Genomic DNA, 20726 nt, shown 5'->3' with positions numbered 1-20726 from the left:
TTGGATTTTTCTCCCCTGCATCAAAGACAAAAACACTCGTCTGTCGTTCTCCACCCTCCCCTGCCTCCGGGTCCATCCATCCCATCATCACTCGCTGCGTTTCTTTCCTCTGCTCGCACCTTTCCTCTCTAAAACGAGGCCTTTTATGCATCGATTTCTCTCCCCGCCCTTGCCGTTCCTTCCTTGGGGTGCGCAAAGTCGCATGACTGTTGTTACCCTGATTACACAAGCTGTAATTACAAGCACACATGCACAGATGATGCCTTGTGATTCATATTACTGTATACGGGCAGAAATGTGATTCTCATCATCCTCCATTTGTGTGTGAATATTCTTGTGTGTGAGGGTGTGTTAGGGTTTTCGATTTGGGGCTGAAAAGAGACCATTGATTACCGTTTCTGAGTGTACTCTGAGTGCCCCTCTCTCTCGCTCTCTGCTGCACAAAGGCATCATGGTCCGCAGGGCGCTCTCTCTCACACGCAGCCACATTTCTGAGCCCTTTTGAAAAGTTCCTTAGAAACACGAGAAAAGTTCCAGCCACAGGCACCACGCCCTCCCACTGGTCCTGCAGAAATAGGCCCATTGAGCCAGGCTATAATCACACACACACACACACACACACACACACACACACACACACACACACACATATAAATCCGCATTCAGCCAAGCTCCTTCTCCTCTCTCTCCAGCACTTCATAGAAGCAGCCACAAAAACACAGTCATTGACTCACCAGCCAACCAGCAGCATTCACCACTCACTGCAACATTTCTCCAACCAAACATCAATACACTCACCAACACACACATACACACACACACACACACACTCGCTGGCACTCCCCGAACGGCGCGGCACACACCCTCATCAGCACACACATGCACGGTGGCGTATTGTGGAGTGTGGGAGCGGCAGTTGTGTCAGAATCTCAAGGCATTTCTGGCAGCAGGACAGCGACGCACACACACACTCTCACTCAGAGATGCATGTTTCATAAGGTCATATATAATAGAGGAGGATTCCATGCAGAGAGGCCTTGTGTGTGTGTGTGTGTGTGTGTGTGTGTGTGTGTGTGTGTGTGTGTGTGAGCAGGCCTTGAGATGTGGTCTTTAATCCTGCCGGATTGTCAGATTAGTGTAACAGCTGGGTCCTACATACAGATATACATCTCTCTGCCTCTCTGTCTCTCTATCACCCCTCCTCCCATCATACTGCCCCTCTATACTCGGACCTGAATGGATCTATGCATTAGTGTGTGTGTCTGTGTGTGCGCGTGTGTCAGTGTGTGTATGCATGCGTGTGTGTGTGTGGCGGTCTCACAGCTCCAGTCCATTACACGGTTTCAGACCAGCTGATGTGTCACTACACAGTCATGTGACCTCTACTGAGTCTGCAGTCAGTTTCAGTGTCAGCTGTTCGTGTTGTCAGAGATACAGAGACATTAAAGGTTAAACACACTCCGTCGCTGAGTGACTGCCCGAATCGCTGCTCCTTCAGCCTCCGATCAGCCGATCACGTTCCCTTCAAACACCAACAGAATAGTCAGTTTCACTGTTGGAAGCCTCTCTTTTTTTTTACATTATTGCATTCATTCCCTCGTGGCGTTTATAGTTGTAATCCTTAAGGTCGTGGTTAATTTGGCAGTACCTGTGGTTGCCGTGGTAACTGCAAGTGCAGTTTAGTATTACAGCAAACAGTCCTGGAGCAGCTAGTTTGTCAGAAATACAGCAGAGGAGCGGCTGCTGTATCTGTTTACAGTGCAACCAAACAGACGTGCATTTTGATAAAGAAGTCAGTCAAGAATAATTAACCAAAATCTGAATGTGCTTTGCCCGTTGAACACTTTTAATGTGAAGCAGCAGCAGTCGGAAATGTTCGGTTTGCATTTCCAATAATTGAATACAGCTTTGATACGGCTGTAGGAAAGGGAAGAGCGAACTGATATCATGTACAATTAAATAACACTGGATTACATAGATGCTTTATTTCCTGTGAATCCCTGTGCGTAGGTCGGCAATTTTAATCCTGAGCGGGAATGGCAGACTCCGCCACACAGAGGCAATTACAGAAAACAGAGCAGAAAATGTTTGTATTGTTGGGAAAAGGTCAGAATATCTGCTTGTAAATGGCATTAGCAATCAGGTTGCTAGAAAAGATCAGTTTTTCACATAATCAGTGAAGGGAAACAGACTCTATCATATTTTCAAGCAATTCAAAGTGAAGTTTCTATATTTTAAGACATACCATGACCTCCAGGATGAATTGTGTAGAAGAGGGAGGGCAGGCAGCCTTCCATCTAATCAGGATTAATGGTTGAGCTAACAGTGAAGCAAATGCTATAGCCTTTGACTGATATGAAGTAATTCTACGCTCTGTTGAAGGTGCACTGAGCATTGCCATAAATGGATTTGGGGTCTATTGTTTTGTAACAGATATATGAGATAACTGCTGAAAGTCTTTCTGCATGAAAATTGATTTAAATTGCCTTTCAGTGATCCAGATGCACAAGTTCTCCTCCACCGTGTGCACCTGTTCTAAACCTGCAGCTCTCTGACCAAGCCGTTCACTGTACCATATACCATATTTAGCAGATGCATGACTTTCCATAAGGGCATTCATCACTTAGATCATCTTTGTCCTTATAACTCAGTGGAGAAAGATAATATTAGAAAGATAATATTAGTGCCTGGATGCTCCTCAGCTGTGGTTTGGTGCTGCGCTGAGACAGCTTTAGGGCCCGAGCGAGCTAGAATAACAAACTAGAGCCAATGTAATGCCATCCTCCCACAGGTTTTGTACGGGGGAATTAAGACGACCAACGTGGCTGCGATTTGGATCAGCCATGGTAGCGCTATCAGGAGTTTGATCGGCAGAAAGCACTAAAAATAGTGGGGGGAAGAAAAAGTGTTTCACTCATTTCCTGGCTGTCATATCCGAACATGTTTACAGTTTTTGCTCGGTGGTTCACGTTCATTGGTCACGGGGAGCATTTGTGTGTGAACAACTGAGACAAACATGCAGGAAAAGATCAGAAATGTGTTTGGCCAAGGACAAAATTAGCGTTTCTACCTTCCCACTCACAGCACTTACAGCATCGTGTCCTCAAGGATCTTTTTCCTGTTGAATAGCAGTTTTAGGTTGTTACATTTAAAAAGATAACACTAGAAGCTTAAAAAAAATGTCTTTATTAACTTTATTTTAGTTTTATAACCCAAATTCTTGTGAACATGGACATCTAAGATACTTTTTTCTATTAAAGCCCATGTAGCCTGCTTTTATCCAAGAACCACTCCCCATCTTTTAAACAGCTAATCAGGGTAAAATTGCTCAGTGGGTTCCTTCCTGCAAACACTAAGTGACGCCTGCTCATGACCCCCTGCTGCAGCTGTTACTGCAAAGAATCTCTTGACACTAAATGATAATTTAACTTTAAAAATTGGAGCTATTTTATTTGGCTTACAGCCAAAACAGGAGGCCCGGGGTGCTGAAAATACTTATGATATCACAGGAGGAGACGTTCATCACACACATTACAGCTATAACAGTAAATGTGTGTGTGAGGAATATAGTTGGGAAATCATTCTGATGGATGCCGAATGGTTTTAAGCCACGGGGTGGGGGTTTTTATGTATCGCTTATTGTGTGAAAAATCTTGCGTAATTTTTATTTAAAAGTACAATCCCTGTTTTTTTTTTCTTGCCTAATAGCATCAAAGTTCACAGTTGAGCTGGGAGGAGATTTTGTGATTCAGTGGCACGTTTAGACAATGAAGATAACAGATGCTTTACTGAATTGAAGAGGGATGTATAGATCACACTTTCTCTCCCGATAACCCCTTTGTAACCTCTAATATCAAATATCTGTGAGATACTGAAGATTTTTATGATACAGCTGCACAGCGCTTGCCGATGCAGGAACAATGAAATGAAATATCGCTGAAATGTGTGCATGCTGTGTGGATGTTGAAAGGTTGGTGTACTTATTAAAGCAAATTCAACAAAGTTCAATGAAGACAGACTTTGCAAATCGATCATGATGCACAAGAAGCATGTGATTTAACTAAAGAGATGAAACATCAGACCTATGTGGAGATCATTTTCATCCGTCTGAAGGACACATCTTGTTGCACCCTCTGCTTCTGCAGTGGTTTGATGGCACCTAACTGGAGAATGAACACCACCAGCTGGTCATCTCGATGAAGTCGTAATATTGGTCAAACAGTGGTGGATGGAAACGTGCGTTAATTAATTAATTCATTAATTCTTTTGTAGATTTTGCCCAAATTTGTGCTACATTTGCATAGAAATCTTGCTAATGTGCATCTGTGGTGACAGGAAGGATTGGAGAGGATTTAAACAGCCTTTTCTTCATCTGAAGCATTAACAACAGCCAACAACAGAGTTAAAATAAACCTGCAAAATACTACAGAGAAACATGCAAAACATCTCACGGCGATGTGCTGGGGTGCTCTGGTGGTCTATGTGTCTGAGCCCAGGGGCCCATTAGCTCATTACATGCCCATGAATGATGGAGCATCTTCAGGGTTTGAAGTGACCCAGGCAGACTGAGACAGGATTTCCTTGACCCCCTTGGCTGTGGTTTGCAGGTGTTAGCTGTTTCAAGGTTCACAGGAGTGCACCTGACGTCATTGCTACAAGATACTGTCTCATCCAACTGTCTGGCTCTGTGCGTGTGTGTGTGTGTTATAAGCTGTCATCAAGTGTGTGAACACAAGTGTGACTGTGCAGAAGCTTTCTGTGCTAATCTCTGCTGAAGGTGGCAGGTGTCTTAACCAGGCCATCACCTGGTAACCTACTCACACACACACGCACACACACACATCTACACACATGCACACACACACACCGACACTCACACACTGGCTGCCCTCCATCTCTCTCACATCTCCTTGTCTGACTGTAAGTGTGTTAGCGTCCAGGTTGGCAGCCGTCCAACCTGCCCAGCTGGTAATAGGGGAAGAGCAGGGCGGAGAGTGAGACGAGGCGGAAAAGCAAAAGATGGAGGGAGATTAGAGGTCACTTCTGACAGGGTCGGGGATCCACTCCGGAAAGAAAGATGGGTGTGGAACAATACAAACAGTAAACAGGCTGCAGTTTTTCCTGTAAGAGCACGATTAGTCGGAGGGCATGCGCCAAGCGGTCTGACCCTTTCCAGGTAGGGAGTTATCAACGGTCCACTCCTGTCAGTGAGCAGCGTTGCTTAAACTGTCCAAGTCTTATCAGGGTGGGTCAGACTGCTCCGGAGAGCAGCGGACACAGAGACGGCCGTGAATCAGCAGCCGCTTCATGAGGCGTGGGCTCTCCACCACAGTGAGTCTAACTGCAGGGTGGTTAGAAACGTGGCAAATAAAGATCACTCCACCTCATTTTGGGGCTGATCTGGATCTCAGATTCCTGCCAGATGATTATTACTATCACGCTGTGTTCAAGTGCCTGGTCGAGACGTTTGACTTCCAGCACTTCAGCTCAGTCAGGACACCCACATTGAAGTTTAAACCATTCATTTGCAGCAATAATACACATAATAATACACATTTGGTTTGGAGTTGTGACTCTGCTCATATAAGGCTTTGGTAGAAATTTTAGCAAGTTTGACATACAAACTTTGAGCTGAGCCAGAAGTACACACTGATTTGTTCAAAGGTTGGACTGTGGCATGCAGAGGTTTAGACTGTGATAAATCTATTACCTTTTTTGAAGTTTAATTTAAGGATGCAAATCTTCTAGATCGTGCTTACATTTGAGAAAATATTCTAGTTGATTTCTATCTGTCCTAAACAAATGGTGCGGTGTGAAAAACAGACATTAGAAATGAAGACAATGGACGTGACCTCGGTGCCTTTTTCATTGTATTTCTGTTCCCTCTCCTCCTCCAACACTGTGGATGCAGTAAATGGAGGGACAGCTAGAGGAGTGGGACTCACAGATGGTGCCAGAAAGCAGAGGGAGTATTCAAATTATTCTTCACAGTTAGAGAGCTCAGAGAAGCAGCAGCGGTCGAGAACATTCGCTCCGATAAAATCTCACATATTAAAAAGCACAATTAACGATTATTTCTCCAAAGCAGAGCAGCATTGCGTCTACTTTATCAGGAGCTTAAAATGCTTGTGCGCGTGCGTGCGTGTGTGTGTGTGTGTATGTGTGCCAGGCATTGTGCAGCACCAGCCTCTCGGGTTACTGAGGAATGCATTTGAAGTCAATCACAATGAAGCTTTCTATCTGCCCAGCTGGCCTAAAGGGGATCTCCAAACTGAGCTGAACTGGACCAGCCAGAAAATCCAGCGAAAAAATACTTAAAAAATCTGTCAGCTAATTTTCCACCAGCACTGAGTGTGTGTGTGTGTGTGTGTGTGTGTGTGTGTGTGTGTGTGTGTGAGTGAGTGTGTGTGAAACCTGGTTTAGTGTGTCTATATAACTACCTCTGGCTCCTATTGTTATCTGACTTCCTGCATCTTTATTGGTAGTCCTACAGACATAACACACACACCATGGTCTTTTTCTCTCCCACACTCATGCTGGTAATTGTCACATAACACACACACACACACACCCACCCACACACACACACACACACTGTCTTATTGCCAAGTTGCTGCAGTGTTGCTGCTGTAGTGTCACACACTTAAAGTCTTGCCGTTTTTTCCATCCTAAATTAAAATCTGGAACAAATCAGCTCCTGTGGAACATTAATATCTGTGAAACTGCAGCCGCGTCAGCTCAGGTATAAAATCCAGGCGCTGTCGCTGTAAAAGCAGCTGTCACAGTTTGTAGGATCAAATGTATGGTGCAAAGCCTGATGTCAGCTTTAGATCAGGTTGCTACCTGACTCACAACACCGTCAGAGGACACACCTGTGTTTGCTTTGTCAGAACATGACAGTTGTCCAGCAAACACAGATTATTTGTCTGCTTCAGATTTTTTTTTTTTCGTCCTTCAATTTTATGTTTTCCCCTTCTCTTTTAACACAAGTATACATAATTATATACTCCACGCTCCCAGATTGTTTTGACTCCAACTGGCACCGTGTGTCTTACAATGGCATTGCTTCATGCGTTGCCAAAAACCAGGATTGCATTCACTCCGCAGATCCAGTGGAATATGGTTGTCATCTTACAGTTTCCTTTTATAACAAATGGGAGCAAAATGCAGCGGTGGAGGGAAATTGAGGGCAACATACAGATGATTTTGGCCCCGGGTTATGCGTGCGGTGGAGGAGAGCTCGTTGCGTCTCGTTGTGGTTAGTTAGCTATGTGGCGCAGGCACAAAGTACAGCTGTTTATAGCTCCTGAAACAGAGGCAAAATGCAGAGCTGGCCCTATTCGACTCCCCCAAAATCACGTAAAAACCCCCACACACACACACACCCACTCATACTGTAGGTCTGAAGGGCATTTGTGTGCGTCTGTACACATGCACCACAAACAAAACCTGTGATTATACCCATTCAGACACACACACACTGTAATTACATACAGTGACGCACTACTGCCCGCCATACTGTGAATTGACACTTGTGATATCGGCTCATAAATTAAACATGTCGAGGCACAGAGGGTGATTACATATTACTGTTAGGTTAGGATAAACATAGATGATGCACATTTAAACACACACCAGTTCCAAACCCGAAAATAAGCAAACAGCAGACTAGCCTCTGCATCTACAGTATGTCCTGGAGGTTGTTGTGTGTATAGGGGACTTGTAAAAGGGGCTCCTGGGGTGGGCTCTGGTGCCGCCTTGGAGGTGGGGTGTGTGTGTTTATTTAAGTATGTGCTTGTGTTGTTTTTTTTTTTTTTGAGTCACGCTGAATTTAGGGGGCTAGCCTCAAGATAAGAAATGGAGTTTAAGATGAAAGGAAAATGGGGCGAGGACGGGGATACACTGGCACGGAGTTTGTGGATCCAGAAGGGGGAGGCAAAGGGAGGCGGGGGAGAGGGAGGGAGAGATAGAGGGGGGAGCTGGAGGAGCAGACTGTTTTGATGTTGGTTTTTAGGGTTGTTTATTTGACGTTACATAACACCTTTGCTTATGTAGTTAGAGCTCTTATACATGTGTGTGAGCGAGAGAGAGAGGGAGAGAGAGTGTGTGTGTGTGTGTGTGTGTGTGTGTGTGTGTGTGTGTGTGTGTGTGTGTGTGTGTCTGGTAGCTTCTCACTGGGAGACGGGAATTTCTGTGAAAGGCAAAGGTTGCCCATAGCAACGGCCTTCATTGCAAAACTGATCCTTGGAATACGGCACACACACACGCACACACACGCGCGCACACACACACACACACACACACACACACACACACACATTCATGTCATGCTTGCACTGAGACGTCTTTTTAGTACTTTTCAACAGTTTCAGGGCTTGTGATCAGCAGGCCCTCAGACACACATCTTTACTCTGGAAGCGTGAAGCACACACACACACACACACACACACACACACACACACACACACTCTCTCATCCCTCCACTTTGTGAAGCCCATATCCTCGGTGTGTCGAGGCCCCAAACGACTTCAAGTCAATTTCATTTTCAGGAGGTACATATAGCGTTTCAGCTCCACCTCATGCTGAGCTGTGATGGACTGAGATGCTCGGGTTTCTAGATTCCATTATGCTTTTATTGGCTTTTAAAAGGCATCAGGTTTCTTCTGTCTGGAGCCGGGGAGGAGCCTCTGCTTCTCTGTCAGAGTGACTGCGTGTGTGTTTGTGTGTGTGTGTGTGTATACAATTAGTATCACAGGCTAGCAAAGACACAGCTCCATGGGGCCTCAGGATGGGCTTAAGATTGCTGAGGAGATAAGTTTGTTTTGGTCACATTTTCAGCAGTGGACTGACTGTTTTCCAATACCTGAAGCAAAACTGAGCCCTTTGTTCTTGGCTTCACAGCACTGTGCTACTTAACTGTGTATTTAGCCCAATCTGGTTACAAAATGCAGTGATAGAGGAAGTATTCAGCTCCTTTGCTTAAGTAAAAGATGTACCGTACTGTAAAAATACAGAATTCTGCTTTCTAAACTTAATGTGAAAGTATAGAAGTACTATCAGCCAAATGTCAGTAAAGCTGCTGTCAACAATATTGTCATATTAACACGCTGCTCATAATATATGTGAAAGGAGTCGCTTGACTCTGCATTTGAGCTCAGCATTAAGGAGCATTTTAGCATCTTTCAGCTCTTTTTTGGGGGATTTCTGTCCCAAAACTTCACTGTTTTCGTTTCCAGTCACTGCAGCAGGCAGCTGTTTTCAATGAGAGACCTCTGATAAACCCAAAGTAAACTCCCTCCCCAGCACCAAACGGCAGACAGACAAAGTTAGTGACCAGCTGGTGAACATAATGGGTGAGTGAGCATTTAGCTGCTAAAAAGCCACATACTTCCCTCAGGAGCTGCCGGAGACCAAGACACAAATATAGGAGAGTGAATATTGGATGTATATCCATCAGGTTGCCAGAAATCACAACTTCAAATGAATGTAAATCTTTGCATGATAAAATGTCAGTTTACAGCTTGTTTTGCTGTCTCCAAAAAAAAAAAGAAAGAAAAGAAAAGAAAAGAAAAGAAAAGAAAAGAAAAGAAAAGAAAAACCCCAAAACACTATTCATGCACATGTTTTAAAGTGTCAAAATTAAAAGTATTGAGTATGCAGAATAGCCCCTGTCAGAGTGTTATGATGTTATATATTATGAGCTCTTATTACTGATGCTAGAATGTGTACAAACATTTTATTGTCAGAACTGGTAGAGGTGGAGATCAGTACAGCTTCTTTACACACAGCTCAGCCGTTGAATCTATAACAAGGCTTCATATTTATGTAGTAGCTTGTAGTTTGAAATTGAAACGTATCGTCGCGCTGCAGCATGGGCGGTGTCTCTTAAGTGCATGCATTTGATAGCAGTATTATCTGACCCTGTGTGATGGACGAATGCTTAAGTGTGTGTTTAAACATCGCAGGGATGTGGGATTGAGGTCAAGAGAATGAGGGAGCGATGAATGAGGAGAGAGGGATCAGCCTCAAAGTGACCGGAGGCTGAGGTCATTCACTTCAGAGGTTCAACCCCCGAACGACCCACGCCTAATCTCTGACCCTGACGGAGGTCGCCAGGCAAGCTCGCACTTTCCCCTCACAGGCGTGCGTGAAATAGGCCCAGATTAAGGTGCAGTGATGAGCAGGAAGGATGCTGCGAATTGATCCACGAGAAGCATTTAGCAGGCAGATATCAGGCAGAGAGGCTTCAGAGTGCAGCTGTAAAACTCAAATGCACAGCAGTGGTTATTCACAACAGATGGGGATTTTAGCCACATAAGGAGTTCAAGAGTGTACTGAAAAGATTTGCCAACAGCAATATTGATCATAGATTGTCTAAGTCATTTATAAAGGAACATATTTGCTCGTTCTGTTCTCAAATGTGAGGATTTGCTGATTTTCTGTTTTATCTCGGCAAACAGATCATCTTTGGGTTTGGGACTGTTGGCCAGATACAAGAATCAGTTTGAAGATGTTACCCTGTGCTCTGGGAAGTTGTGACGGGCATTTTTAGCCACGCTAGCTCCAATGATCAGATGTCATGCCATGAAATTTGGTACAGATTTCCATGCTGCTCAAAGGGATTAAACCTTAATGACTCTGGTGATGCCTTCGTTTTTCCATCTCGCTCCACCATGAGGTTCACATTTGTGGTTTTAAGTGAAATGTCCAAACTATTGGATGAACTGCCATCACACATTCGTATTCCTCTCAGGGTGAGCTGTAAACACTCCAGGTTAAGGTGATGCAGTGTTTAAGCTAGCATCAATGGGACAAAATGCTAATTTTAAAAACGTGTCGATCAGCCTCAGCTGTACTTGTGTGCTTAGCAAATATTAGCATGCTAACATGCTAAACTAGGATGGTGAACATGGTAGACATTATACCTGCTCAGGTTAGCATTGTCATCGTAAGCATTTTAGCTACAGTTAGCCTTTAGCTCTGCTGTGCCCAAGTACAGCCTCGCAGAGCTGCTAGCATGACTTGAAGTCTTGTTCACTGCAGTTCACTTAGTTGATTTGTTAACTGTTCATCAGTGAAATATGTCTAATATTGTCTTGTTAAGGTTTGTCAAATGTGACGGTTTAGTGTTTTTCTCAGTGGAAACTGATTATCCTTGGCTTTTATTCTGTTGGTCGGACAAAATAAGACATTTGAAGACGTCACCTTTGGCTTTAGGAACATAAAATGAGCATTTTTCATTATTTTCCAGCATTTCATAGCATAACAGTTAATTGGCAAATCAAAGATTTACAGATTAATTGGCGACAGAGATGATTGTGAGCGCGGTCCTGAATTCAAGTGAACTGCTTCTCCACGCTCTGCTACTTTACAGGCTGAGCATTGCTTGTAACTGACACGTAAGCAGAGACTGAATAAAACCCCTCTCTCCTTAAAGGCTTTGATGTTCCTCCACCAAAATCCCAGCTTTAGATCAACTCTTTAACTATGCTGCTCCATAGACGCACAGATGGACAGATGTTACCCCGTCCACTGTAATGCTGCCTGCACCTCCTGTCAGACCGCTGTGTGCGTGTGTCTGTGTCTGTGTGTGCATGTAATCTGCCAAAGTGGTTTCTCTTTTAAACAGAATAACAGCTCAGTCATTCACGATGAATAACTCTAATCTCTGTCATCTGTATCCCCTCCTCTCTGTGTCTGTCTCAGGGACAGACTTGGTCGCCGTCTATCGATGATGAAGGCTCGACGAGAGACGAGTTCTACGACGATGAGGACCTCTACTCAGGCTCCGGCTCTGGCTGTAAGTGTGTGTGCGTGTGTGTGTGTGTGTGTGAGAGGTGACACACTCACGACCTGGTTCTTTCAAGCTCGACAGCTGCTGGATTTCAATCTGCTGACCCTGAAGACCCCTCCACCCCCTCCCTCTTTGTCCTGGAGTTACGGTCGCTCTGTTCATCAGACTCGCATACACAAAAGCCACGCACACACAGTCACACAATGCAAACACGCCATTTGGCCTGACGGACAGGTTTCGATACAGATTCATTGAAAACACCTTTAAACACAGACACAACCACGCAAACAAACGGCAACCAGGGCTCGATTCCTCCAGATCTTATTTACTCTAATAAGATTACAGTCCACACAGATTAGGCACTCGCACACACACCAGCAGTTTTGTGCACCTATCTGCGAGCGTCTGTCTGTCTTTGAGCGAGCTGGCTGTCTGCGTGCCTAGGAATTACCTGCTTAAAGTAAATCACATTGGTGTAATTCAGGCTGATTTTCTGATCTGGCTGTTGAAGCTTGAGCATGGCTCTCCTTATTAAGCATGACTCATTGAGGGCTGCCCTAGGTTCAGGCGCTGCGCTAAGGGAGAGCACACTCAAAATAAATTACAATTCAGAGCAGGAGAGTGCAGAAGAGGCACCCCCTGTGGTCGAAACAGCAGCCCGGCAAATTGCTTTATCTCAAACCGTGATACAGAGCTGTCTGCTTCCAAAGCAAAAGCTCATTTTCAGCAGACAGATGTGCATTTTGCGTGGCATTTTGAGGCGTCTGATAAGTTTAACAGAACCTGCATTGTTCAAGTCCTCATTTCGATATCCTCTCCAGCTCCTCTGTCAGCCTTCATGTCTTTGTACCTGTAAATTCAATTTGTTTCTCTTTCAACCCAGGGAGCCTCACTGCTGTAACAAAATGAAAGATGGTATAATACTATTATGAGATTTAAGAAGAAAATGAATCAGTCAGCACCGTCGTCTCTCCTCTCCTCTCCTCCAGACTCAACCAGCTCAGTTTGAAATCACTGTCTACGTGCATCCACGTCAGCTCTTTTATGTCATTTTCGTAAAAATCTCCATTCACCCTAAACACCAAAACAAAAGCAAAAAAAAATAAAAAAGGTAAATCTCCTCTTCTCCATCAGTCTCAGTTGGTTAAACATTTGTTCTATCCCCCTCCTGCTGTTGATGTTTTAATACAGCTGAACTCACAGTTTACTCTAGTTGTTCACATTTGCATATTTTTCCGATTCTGTTGTCAGACAGTTAAGCGAGCAGAAAATAGCGATTTGATTGCGGCTCCGATTGCTGCGCTGAGTCGTCAATGAAATCGCTGCTTTATGACCCTGAAGTCATTTGACAAAACAAACATAGCTGTGCTGCGTGTGATTGGCTAAGTGGACGTTTAAAAGGAGCGATCACGGCGAGGGGATGCAAAGACACAACAACACGGCTTCTACTTTACAGATTTTGACCAGTCTTTGTTTTAATCTGTGCATTGAGCATCCTCCAACCTCATGGAAGAGCAACACAAACGTCCCTGACAACCCCTTTAACCCCTGACTGACACCACCATACAGCAGGTGTAAAACAGGAGGCAGGTGTATTCAGATTTATCCATGATGGAGACCGATTTTGACAAGCTCCATTTTCAGGTGAGAAAAATGTCAGCTCAGTGTAGCCAGAAGTCCAAACCAGAGTGAGGAGACAGGGCAGACTGGGATAAAAATTCAGGCGAGGAAATTAACATCAGTCCAAGCCCATCTTCACATTCACTGCATTCACAGCAGACCATGTATACTGAAAGCGTTTAGTTGGAAGATTTTTCTCTGTTTATTGTTTATGCCAGTCACATATCTTTTACTTTTTAATACCAAAAATGCCAAATAGTTAAAAGCAGCCGAGTGTCTTCAATTTCAAGAGTTATTCAGCTGCACTTTCATAATGAAGGCGACAGGAATGAATGTTCATTCGTATCATTTTTCTGCACTTTTTGGACTGGACTTGTGTGAGACGCTTCCACCTGAGTGTGCAGGTCTTTATTTTCCAGATTATTTCCATGCATGTCTCCTGCTTTCATAGCGTGACAAAGTTTTGTAAAACACAGAATCAGCTTGGGAAAGGTTGTGTATGATGTGCTGAGGGCGCCCCTGCTGGCACAGTGTGGTTTTTTTGTCTTTTAGACACCAACCACGTACCATGGCCATGAAGATATTACAGCATTTAGCAGCTCTTCCCTCTCGGGCTTGTCTGCTTTTAATGCTCTACAGTTTCTTTGTCTCATTCTCTCTTTCTCCTGTGCTGTCCATGTTCCCGCCACCCTGCTTGGCCATGCACACTGCATGCACTGACTGAGCGCTGGGTTGATGTGTATGCCTACAGTTCTGAGGGACTGCAACTGCCCTGTTTTCTATTTGATTTACCCATTTCACTTAGCCTAACCCTAACCCTTCCCAACTGGCCTGACTCTGGCCAGGAAGTTGTGTGTCTCCATCTCTCTGCCCTCAAACTTCCTGTCCTCATTCCCAGCTGTAACCTGTCAAATGAAGGCAAAAATGCCCCAAAAATAATAGTAAAAAGTTCACATTGACTACATGGTGCACTGCATTTACTATATCTTAAGTTTGAAATTTTTGCATGATATCGTGTCCTGAAAAATGCGCACAATGAAACAAAATAAGTGTGCATGGCAGGTCTGTGTCACATTTTTATAGATCCAAAAAAATAAAGTTAGTGATGATGCAAACATAGTGTCTGAAATCTTAATTTACTCAATATTAGAGAGTAAATTACAGCAGGAGGAGAGTGCATGAGAGAGGGAGTGGGTTGAGTGAGATGTATACATGTATTAACTTTTGCTTGTTGTTGTTTCTCCTCTCCAGTTCCTGAGATCAGAATGAGGCCGACATCAGTGGGTGTGTCCTTCACCACAGAAGAGCCCCTCATCCTCTCCACCACCCAGGCCACCGGCCCCGCACCCTCCGCCTCCCCTGCGGCTGAGCCCAGCCCCAACCCGGAGGACGCCACGGGTACCCCGCTGCCCACTGAGGCTGATGGAGAGAGCGGTGTGTTCTGGGAAAGAGAGAGAGAGCTGGAGAGAGAGAGAGAGGAAGAGAGGGAGAGAGAGAGAGAGCAAGAGAGGCTGAGGGAACTGGAGAAGGAGAGGGAGAGGCAGTTGGAGAGGGAGAGAGAGAGGGAAAGAGAGAGGGAGCGGGTCCGAGAGATGGAGAGAGAGAGGGAGAGGGAGAGGGAGAGAGAGCGCGAGCGAGAGAGGGAACGTGAGAGAGAGCGCGAGAAAGAGAGGGAGAGGCAGAGAGAGCGTGAGCTTGAAAGAGAGAGAGAGCTGGAGCGAATCAGGGCCGCAGCCCAGACCACTGTCGCCCCGCGATCCCCTTCTGCCGTCCCTGTGGTGACCACCAACCCCGCAATCAGCACTGCGGAAAGTGCAGCACCCTCTGCCGGTTCGGATGACCTGAGCACCACAGAAGAAGAAGAGGACGTGTACCGGTCACCTGAACCCACACCGTTTTACCCAGACTTCGAGATGGAAACCACCACCGAGGATGACACGGCCACCACAGCGGAGACCACCCCTGAACCCACGACAGCTGCACCTACCACCACCACCACCGCCGCCACTGTCAAGACCAGGGTCCCCTTCAGGCCCAGAGTTCCAATGACGACAGCCACTCAGGCGGCGCCAACAGAGAGAACGACCCGCCCACAGCAGCCCACAACTTCACAGGTGAGTTCAGCCAGACAACTCACATTATGATGTGAATACAGAATACAAACATGTTAATATTTGATCCCCCGCAATCAAAAACACCAAATTCTACACTACAGTAGGGAGTGACAATATTTTTTCTCCCATAGTGGAGTGTAGGCTCAGAGTTACTGCAGGTCAAAAGTGTGGGTTTCAGAGGGAGTTACATGGTGTAACTATTATGATGAAGAAACAGTTTGCCCATCCACCCAGGCAAGCCGCCTGCCAACGTGACGACGTGATTCTGGGAAGTCACTGCACCAAGACGTTGTTTGCCAAGTCATATTTACAGCACATAACTCCCCCACGAAACCGCAAATTGTTGTTTTTACTTTGCTGTTTGTGTATGGTTTAAACAAACAGCATTAGAGCGTGCTAGTTTGTGAGCTTTAGAAGCGCTGGAACTGTAGACAGAATCAGGCTAGCTGTTTCCCTTTGTTTCCACTCTTTATGCTAAGCTAGAGTAATTGCCTCTGCTCTCCAGCTCCATACTTCATGTAAAGACACGAGAGTGGTATCAATCTCTTCATCTCACTCTCAGAAAGAAAGCAAGTATGCGTATTTCCCAAAATATCATACTAACCTTTTAACAAGCTAAGCTCAGCAATTTCCTGGACAACAGCTGGGCACTGTACTTTTTATGTTACTCAAACAGGAGCAAATAATATATTTGTTGGGGACTATTTTCAGCTGTTCATTTATACACATTTGCTGCCCTACTGAGCGTTCACAGCAGCAGGATGGTGTACATAGGATCGACTCAGAGAAACTACAGTGCCTGTTTGTGGTGATGACAGAACGTGTCACCCAGTGAGCCAGAGAGTTGCTCATTTATGTTTTTTTTTTAAAGAGTTTCTGGACAAAAAAGGAGCTCTATGGCACAGAGGAAAAAGCTATATCAGGGTCTCGCTACACTGACAATACTTGTTTAGGGATCAGTTCTGTACTGGTTGGTCATTTTTAGAAGATTTGCTGGCAGTAAGAAAAATATAAACTATCACCAGCCTTGCCCTGTAAATGTTGCATAAAGCACAAGCAGATGTAGAAGAACCACAGTCCAAAGTTGGCAAAATGATTATTTAAATCTGGTCAGATTAAATCAGTCCAAGGAATAAGTGAATAAACTCACAAATCTGACCAAGAACTCACATTCTAGCTTTTTAGATATGCTGTACTAATGGACTCATTTCGGTCAGTACCAATAAACTATTGAGGTTTGATACCCAGCCCTATGTCTGACTGCCTCTTTAACACTGACAACTTAATTATTTACAGACCAGAGCTGATTGGTGTGCTTCTGTTTATTTGCAGCAGTGCTGCATTAAAGCGTGATGCATTTAGATTTGTCTGCTTTTCCACATTGTAATTAAGCTGCCAGATTTTATGGAGTGTGTATATGTATTGGACAGTATGCAACTTTCCACCAATCACACCATACAGAGGCTCATTGTTTCAAAGGCGAACATGTGCCATGGAAAGTTCTGTGTTTGTGTTAGTTTGGATAACTTTCATTGTAGCAGCTCCATGGAACAAATGTGATTACATCAAACCTAAATTTCCTGTCATTAGTCTCACTTTTCTCCTTCTCTCTCAGGAGGGTAACGACGTGGCTGCTGCAGGGCCAAGTGGAGACTTTGAGATCCGCGATGATCGACGTAACGATCTTGGTCGAGGTATAATGCCAGTGGATCCTGATCTGATTGGCAACACTGTGGATGGAGGAAGCTCTGCCGCCCAGCTGCCGCAGAAGAACATCCTGGAGAGAAAAGAGGTCTTGATAGGTGAGTATCCGTCCGTAAAGTTAACGTTGCTAATGTTTTTCGTCATGTCCACATATTTGTCCTGTCATCCAGCTCCGTGTCCGTCTGTCTCACTGCATGTCTGTCCGATCCTGTCTGTCCACCATTCTTCCTCTGTCATATAAACCACTTGGTAGTCACCTCTTAGATCCACAGATTGCATTTCCCTGTTGCCTCCTGTATTCTTTCCCTGCTTACTGGGAGCTGCTAAGATAAACAGGCAGTAACTCGCGTTCACGTAGTGCAGATTCATCACGATAAGTAAATGTGCTGCTTAGCCCCGTTTGACCCATTGAGAACAAGCAATCCCCTTCTTGGGTTATCCAACCCCTCCTTCCTCCCCTCTTTTTCTCATCATTTTCCCTCTGGGCAAATCCAATTTCCTTTCAAGTGCCCCCCTCTCTTCATCCCAAAGAGCTGTTGTAGAAAGTGAGGGAGCAGCCAACTTGCCTGACCTGACTGGCTCTCTGTCTCTCCTTCAGCTGTTCTGATTGGTGGACTGCTGGCGGTGGTTTTCGCTGATTTCCTGGTCATTGGTAAAGAGCAGGAGGCAACAGACTTTAGACTAGATAGAACCAAATTACTGCACATATCAGGCTCTTGCATTTGTGTATAGTGTTGTCCATGTGTAGACACTTTAGTTGCTTTCACGTTAAAGAACATGCAGTGATTTGCTGGTATTCACTATCTTTGAATGTTCACACAGATTCAGTAGACTTTTTTTTGCCAGTGTTATAACAAAGTTTGTCAAGCAGAAAGAGAAATTCTGTGATTGTGTGCAAAGGTTTGATAATAAAACAATAACATTTTAATCAGGCCTATTTTCCCAGCCAAATATCTCAGGTCACATGGCACTTTGATTAGCCATGCTAGCGGTTTCAGTAAGGCCGCACTGTGACAGTGCTGCTTTGAGCTAAATGCTAATATCAGCATGCTAGTCATGTCAGCATTCTTACGGTGACACTGCTAACATGCTGATGTTTAGCAGGCATAATATTTAATCATGTCTCTCTCATGCTAATACTAATATTAGCACTAAACACAAAGTAGAGGTGAGGCTGACAGGAACATCATTAGTCTTGCAGATAGTTAGTGATGAAACCATTGTTGGATGGATTAGATTTTTTGATGTGATGGTGGTGCTAGATGAAAAGTAATGAGATCACCACAGTTCTTACAGTTCATCCTGAGAGAGGCAGTGCCAAATTTCATGTCCCAATGGCTGGACCAATTTAGTGGACTGACTGATCCACGGACCCACACTGCTAAAAAATGGTTCTTGTCAGTGATGGTAATAAAGATCCGATATTATGGATTCAAGAAAAAGTAGTTCATCATGTTCTTTTTATGAGAAACTTGAAAGGGTGCAATTAATATTTCTAATATCCATTATCACAATTGTCCTCCACAGTAAAATCAAGGATGGTAAAAGTACATATTCATGCACAGTTTAACACAAAAACTGCAAGATGTGACAAAAAAATCTAATTTTAATTTTTTCTGAGATCTAATCCCAAGAAGTGGTGTGAACAGTCCAGAGTGGTGAATACTTTTGCAGTGACAGTGCATGGTGAAAAGTTCTCCAATCTTAAATACCCCAGCCTGTGCCCTCTGATATTGGCAGTAACGGAATAAATAAAGTAAACACCTCCCACACAATGAATGGAAACAAAGTGTTCCTCAAGCATTTTGGAAAATAAACCATTTGTTCTCTGTTTTGGCATCAATACCAATTAGTTTAACGAGGGAATGCCTTTTTTTCCCCCTGTTCAATAACCACACATTAATCTATCGCACACAGCAAGGGGTCATTAGCGATGTGTGCAGGAGAAGGTGCAGCTGCTGCAGATTGGTTACACCAACCCCATTAAGCTAAATTACTATGTGGTACTTCAGGGTTGCAATCTAGCACAAAGCTTTGCACACACACATAACGCATGTTGACACATTCATGGCCATCAGTCTTCACTTAGCAGTGCTGTGGTAGCAGCTGAAGACTGTTCGAAGCAGCGTGTGTTTGTTGTAGTGTCTTTTAGTGTTAATGTGTGTTTGCGAGTGTTTGTAGGATAATGTTCTGCTTTCTAAGACGTGCACCGTCTCTTCCTGTCTTTCGTCAGCGGTGATCGTGGGAGGAGTGGTGGGCGCCTTGTTTGCTGCCTTCCTGGTGATGTTGCTGGTGTACAGGATGAAGAAGAAGGACGAGGGCAGCTACACGCTGGAGGAACCCAAACAGGCCACCGTCACCTACCAGAAACCAGACAAGCAGGAGGAGTTTTACGCATAACACTCGTATGCCAGAGAGACGCACCGCACACCGAGGGAGAGAGAAAGAGCGAGACAGAGAAGAGAGAAAGATACTCTGAGCCCCCGTCCTCCTCCTCCTCCTCCTCCTCCTCCTCCTCCTCTTCTTCGTCGCTTCCCCCCTCATCTGCTCGCCTCTCCTCATCCCTCTCTCCTCTCGTCTCCAAAACACTTGAGAGCGCCTTTCTCTCTGCGGACATGGAACTTTCTTTTCAATGAAAACGAAAAAGAGGACAAAAAAAGAAAAAGGAAAAAAAAAAAAATCCAAATATATTCTGAAAAAATAACACGTACACACGAGATGTTTTTAAAGTAAATGTTGTTATTAATATTCTACAGATTCTCTTGTTCTGTATGTAATGATATGATTATTTTGTAAAAAAAAAAATGACAACAAAACAAAACACAAGCTCTTAACCTGTGTTTTCTAGCACAAAAAAAAAGTTCCTCCTCTGTTTTTATGGAGCGAATGAAAAGGCTAAAAAGAAAGCGGAGAGGAGAGGGGTGGAGCAAGCTGGATGAGACACAAAAGAAGAAGAGAGGGGTGGGCCTGACTCTGCCCCTCACCCCGACCCCCCCCCCCCCCAAAAAAAAAAAAACAAAAAAAAAAACACACAGAGCGTCTGGTTGGCCGCACAGAGCCCAGGGTCAAAAGGTGAGAGGAAAGGTCTTTTTGGTGCCTTCCATCCCTCTGGTGCTCAAAGACACATACGCACATCCATACAGCCACATAAACACACGCTCACACACCTGCACGCGCATACACACAGACTCGTATCTGCTCGAAGGTGGCTCTGACCTCTCTCTCTGTGCTCGGCCAACCAGAAAACGGCGATCAACCCTCGGCGTGTTTCACAACGTCGAGGAGCCGCTGTGGAAACATAGGCTGGTCCGTCTGCTCCGCTAAGCTGTACAAAGACTAGTTACGGATAGTAATAATAACCAATAATATATCAATGTTTTGGGCTGGATGGTGAATAATAATAATAATACCATAATTAAATAATAATGAATAATAATTCTGAAACAGGAGGATGTGTATTTAGCAGTTTAAAAAAAAGTTTATATGTAAATATC

General features: G+C 44.5%; 1 protein-coding gene across 1 annotated transcript in view; it reads left to right on the top strand.

The window, feature by feature from the left end:
* sdc3 (syndecan 3) overlaps positions 1-20225 on the top strand; it is a 34698-nt gene extending 14473 nt beyond the window's left edge. Inside the window, exons 2-5 of the mRNA XM_076755309.1 lie at positions 11707-11800; positions 14666-15528; positions 17144-17330; positions 19466-20225. Coding sequence (XP_076611424.1) covers positions 11707-11800; positions 14666-15528; positions 17144-17330; positions 19466-19632 — 1311 coding nt within the window. The 3' untranslated portion in view covers positions 19633-20225. The remainder of the gene's footprint in view (positions 1-11706; positions 11801-14665; positions 15529-17143; positions 17331-19465) is intronic.
* Positions 20226-20726: the final 501 nt, after the last annotated feature.

Source organism: Chaetodon auriga, chromosome 17 (assembly GCF_051107435.1).
Source record: "Chaetodon auriga isolate fChaAug3 chromosome 17, fChaAug3.hap1, whole genome shotgun sequence".
In the NCBI taxonomy this organism is placed as follows: domain Eukaryota; kingdom Metazoa; phylum Chordata; class Actinopteri; order Chaetodontiformes; family Chaetodontidae; genus Chaetodon; species Chaetodon auriga.
The sequence above is the reverse complement of the archived record's forward strand: the minus strand, read 5'-3'. Positions and strand labels throughout refer to the sequence as shown.